The 5,102-nt window shown below is 39.5% G+C and overlaps 1 protein-coding gene across 3 annotated transcripts in view; it reads left to right on the plus strand.

Moving 5' to 3' along the window:
• Nucleotides 1–930: 930 nt before the first annotated feature.
• Nucleotides 931–5,102, plus strand: part of zgc:113279 (NF-kappa-B inhibitor zeta) — a gene marked incomplete in the record, with an annotated part of 12,213 nt that continues 8,041 nt past the window's right edge. Inside the window, 6 exon segments of one of the 3 annotated variants that reach the window (XM_014020447.1) lie at nucleotides 931–1,360; nucleotides 2,065–2,186; nucleotides 2,424–2,448; nucleotides 3,121–3,167; nucleotides 3,307–3,454; nucleotides 3,536–3,835. In XM_014020447.1, coding sequence (XP_013875901.1) covers nucleotides 1,252–1,360; nucleotides 2,065–2,186; nucleotides 2,424–2,448; nucleotides 3,121–3,167; nucleotides 3,307–3,454; nucleotides 3,536–3,835 — 751 coding nt within the window. 3 annotated transcript variants of the gene reach the window in all.

Consider the following 5,102-nt stretch of genomic DNA (forward strand, 5'->3'; position numbering starts at 1 on the left):
ATATATATATATGTCTTAATCACATCAGAGGCCCAATGAATTGCATCTCTTCAGTCTCTGCTTTTTGTCCGGCCCAACTTGTTTCTTTTTGTGGTCTTATGTCAGTGGGTGAAGGTGACAGTTCTGTCAGTAACAGCCTCAGTCGATCCAGAAAGGCCGGAGCTGGTGTAGTTCGAAGGACTTGTGTTTACATCCCATCTCGCAGCAGGTTGACCTTTAACCTATTCCTCTGGACTGTAGGATGGCAGTTTATATCCATGTTCATCTGACCTGCAGCAGGAATAGGGCCTGGTACCATTCAGCCCTTGGTCCAAACTGCAGATCGGTCTGATGTTGGTCTCAGTTGTGTAAGTTATCATAAGCATCGACAGCAGGGTGATAAGGAATCACACCTTGTTGCATGACCAGCCCAGGTCATATATGGATCACTCATGTACCATCTTGAAATTATAGAGTGGAGTTTTGGCCCAACATTTCATCAACAGCCACTGTCAGGAAATGTTTTAAAATGAAAATGTCTGTAAAATGACAGGTGCTTTTCTCCATGTCTTCCTGATTGCTGCTCTTTTTGGTAGGGTTTATGTGAGTATTGCCAGGCAGCAGTTCAACAACAAAGGCTCTCATTGGTTAAGAGGCATGATGATGGCCATCTAAAGCCAATAGTAATGAAGACCCCGCCCCCTGTGACCATCGGGCTTGTCTCTATGTGTGTAACTGGGTTCAGATCCACTGTGCAACAGACTTGAAAAAATATGATAAAAGTGTTAATGTGTCTAATCTCACATGATTAACATGTCCTGATTCTTTCTGATGCCTTTGTCTTAAAAACACTCAAATTGGCTCCTTTTACTTTTGTTAAAAGAAGTGGAAATGAAGCTGTGCTGTAAAACAAGAAAAGAAATGACATCCTCTGACATGATGGCGTCTGATAAAAGGAGGACAGGAAGAGTTTTCCTGACAGCCCTCATATTGGACACGCCCCCAACGCCTGCAGCAGATCACACCGTTTAAAATCAGCTGCTGAAGCCAAAGGCTACTGACTCAACCGCCGAGCTTTAGCTTCTTCTGTCTAACAGCTGGTGTCCAATTACAGAATTCATTAAAGTCTTCTCCTGCCTGCAGAGCAGCTGCCACTGCAGACACACCTGGGGACACAAACAGTTCAACTTTTAATCCTACAGAAAAGTAGGAAAACCCCATTTTGTTGGGAATTTGGGACGTGCAATGTTTATTTGTGTTTAAATTGAAAAGATGAGAGGACAGCGCCGCAAAAAGTCTTCAGGAGCCGGACTGTGTTCATCCAAGGCAGACCTGTTTGTCCCTGGAGACACCTCCAGCACCAAGACTGGCAGAAATAAAGGTATGAGTTTTTATTCTATTAGTATGTTTCTTAAACTCAGCAGGTTTCTACAGCAGGTTTTTAATTGAACAACAAAAAGTGTTTAGAGTAGCTGAAAAATGGGACAAAGGCTGTTAGAGTTCAAAGACTGTAGTGAAGTAGTACCTGAAGGTCTGATTCTGACCCCACTTTGTGAATCTGTACCTATAAAAATAATGACCACTGTCATATTTAACCTTAAGGGTTTGAGAGGAGACAGATAATGGTAATAAATGCAGAACAAATTATATTAAAATCACTAAATAAGCAACTTTTGTTTACTTCAGATAAATATTCAGGATTTGTGACTTTCTTTGGGTCAAAAACAACTTTTTGATGAAGCTTTTATTTTGTAAGTTACTTCAGATTGAAAGAGTTGTTTCCTCTGAATAATTTCTTTAAATCACTATGGGGATATTTTATATATTTTATCTTTGAACAAGAAAAGTGACTAAAGTACGTATATAATGTTCATCAAAATATTTATTATTTGTATGTCAAAGAAAACAATCTACATTTCATTTGAGGTAGTTGTAACAGCTGTGTTGGTGCAGTCACCCACTAACACGTCAGAAATAATGACTTCATAAGAAAAACAACAAATTGTGAGAAATAACAACTCAGTGTTCAGTCATGTTTAGGAGCCTGGGTTTAGCTCTGAAGCTTCTGTTTCTGTTGGTTTTCAGGTTCAACATGTTCTCTGTATGAAGGTGACAAGGTGTACCTGGGGGTCCGAGTCAGGATGCCGGTGAAAGACATGCTGAAGAACATCCGGCTGTCCCAGGGCCACGACTCCACACAGGTTCAGGTCCCTTCCTTTATGTTTGTTTGCCAGACAAGATTTGAGTTGTGATGTCTTTGAGTTGATGTGAAATTATCAGAAAATATTCACACCACTACTTTAATAATGTTAAACTAAGTATTTTGTGTTATTATATTCATGACACTGAAGGTTCAGTTTGCTTCCAGAGTCTGTTTGTGTTTAAGGAATCAGACAGAAATCAACTCAAATTGATGCCACTTTTATTTATTTGTTTTACAGCAGAAAGGACCAAAAACAGCCTCAGCAGGTCAGTAAAACTTTTCTAACTGCAGTAAATCTGTTGTTTCACCTGAACACATAAAACTGTTGATTCATGCTGAAATGTACCTTTATTTATTTATTTATTTATTTATTTTGGACCATTTCAAGCCGTGTACAGCTGGTTCTCTTCTTTAATTATTAAATCATGTGCTCTCAGTTCACACCAGATTTTAGCCACGAGTAAATAAAATGTTCCCACTTTTAAAACACAGAATGGGTTCAGTTTGTTTCAGAATTTTTCTCTATTTCACTTCATAATTTGGAATCAAATTCACTCTAAAAGGTATAAAAACAGTTTGTAAACAGAAAAATAAAACGTATCAGTTTTTAAGTCTGGCCCTTGAAAGTTACGCTAAATACTGTATACACCTGCATTTATATTCATCTATGTACTGTATGTACTAGGCATATGTACATTGTTATATATCACAAGTATACTGTTCGTTTTTCTTTTACTCATCTTTCTTTATTCTATCTCACCCTGTCCTGTTTTGAGCTGCTGTAATGTGCAAATTTCCCCACTGTGGGATCAATAAAGTTTTATCTTATCTTATCTTATCTTATCTTAAAGGGATATTTTTTGCTTTTGTTTAAATAACAAATAGTTTTTATTGAAATGTGAGATGTAAGTTTTAAAAGTAGATTTCATCTTTCACAGGAAACCTGAAGCGAGCCAGAACTCGCCCGAAAAGCCAAGCCATCAGGGTGAGTGTTGAAAAAAGAAAAGCCTGGCAGCTGTTCTCACCAGGCGTTTGTTTCTTCTTTCATTAATTCTACTGAACTTAAGCTGTCATGTGTCATGTTGAGGAGTGGCTCAGGAGGAATTCATGTGGTTTGGTTTTAGGTCCAACACCAAGTGAAGGGCTTGGAGGAACTGGCCATCATCATCGAGGTTCTGGAGGAGGATCTGAAAACCAGCAGCACCTGTCAATCACCAACCCACAGCCCACCCTCCTCCAACTCTCCAGGGGCTTCGGAGCTTTCTCCAGCTGGTAACGCTTTCTGAACATGAATTTTTTATCTCTTCTATTCTTTTTTATAACCTCTTAACGTTCATTTACACTGTCCTACAGACTCGAGTTGTGACGATGACTATGATGAAATCATTCCCAGCCCAGACTCCTACACAGCTTACTCTCCCAGCTCTGAGTACCAGTCGCTGGGTTCCCCCCCTGACTGCATGTTCTCAGGCCTGCAGCCCACCAGCATGGGCAGCCTGCAGAGACCTGCTGACAGAGAGGAGTGGTTCCAGCAGCAGGTCCACTGGGACCAGAACAGCTCTGCTTTCTTCTGGATGCAGCTGCAGAGGGAGGAGAGCCAGCTGAGGGCCACCTCTGATGCTGACCTGCTGGGTGCTGATGAACACGGCAGGAGGTGAGTGTGGTGCTGCTGTGTGACCCGCAGCAGGGTTCACAAATCAAATGACTGCACAATCTAAAGCTTCACATTCTAACTTTTATTTATATGTTCTGATCAAAGCTGACATCCATTCAGACTTTTAACGTTTTTACATCCCTCAGAAGATTAACAGAGTTTGTACAAGTCTTCATTAGTCAAATGACAAGTAACCAGAGAGACACCTGGCAAGGGGAAACTAGGTTACCTACAAAACATTTAAAGTAATTTCCCCACTGAGTTCAGTCTGCTGAGAAATATAGGCTTTTAAATTCCTTTGGCTTACCTTGTCAGCTGTTTGACAGGAGGAAGATGAAGGAGAGATAAGACAAACAGAACAATCTGTGCTCATTAACGCTGCAAAATGACGTGACCTCAAACATAAACGTTAATGCGAATTGTAAAAAAAAATTTTGAAGAAGGAATAAAAGTCCTAAATAATATTTTCTACAACTTCAACGTTTTTTTTCTATATTGCCATGTGGACAGTTAGTGTTCTGTAGAAGGAAAGGGCTCAGTTACAATAAAAAACATCAGAAATGTTATTTTAACTAAATTACAACACAGTAATTGAAATAGTTTTAACAGAATTTTCTTTCTCAGGTCTTTCTGCTGACAGTAGCCTACTGTAACACTAAAGTTAACAGCCTACTGTAACGCTAAAGTTAACAGCCTACTGTAACACTAAAGTTAACAGCCTACTGTAACGCTAAAGTTAACAGCCTACTGTAACACTAAAGTCAACAGTCTACTGTAACACTAAAGTTAACAGCCTACTGTAACACTAAAGTTAACAGTCTACTGTAACACTAAAGTTAACAGCCTACTGTAACAACAAAGTGAACAGCCTACTGTGTTACTAAAGTGAACAGCCTACTGTAACACTAAAGTTAACAGCCTACTGTAACACTAAAGTGAACAGCCTACTCTAACAACAAAGTGAACAGCCTACTGTGTTACTAAAGTGAACAGCCTACTGTAACACTAAAGTTAACAGCCTACTGTAACACTAAAGTGAACAGCCTACTCTAACAACAAAGTGAACAGCCTACTGTAACACTAAAGTTAACAGCCTACTGTAACACTAAAGTTAACAGCCTACTGTAACACTAAAGTGAACAGCCTACTCTAACAACAAAGTGAACAGCCTACTGTAACACTAAAGTTAACAGCCTACTGTAACGCTAAAGTGAACAGCCTACTCTAACAACAAAGTGAACAGCCTACTGTGTTACTAAAGTGAAC

Source organism: Austrofundulus limnaeus, unplaced genomic scaffold (assembly GCF_001266775.1).
Source record: "Austrofundulus limnaeus strain Quisiro unplaced genomic scaffold, Austrofundulus_limnaeus-1.0 Scaffold252, whole genome shotgun sequence".
Classification (NCBI taxonomy): domain Eukaryota; kingdom Metazoa; phylum Chordata; class Actinopteri; order Cyprinodontiformes; family Rivulidae; genus Austrofundulus; species Austrofundulus limnaeus.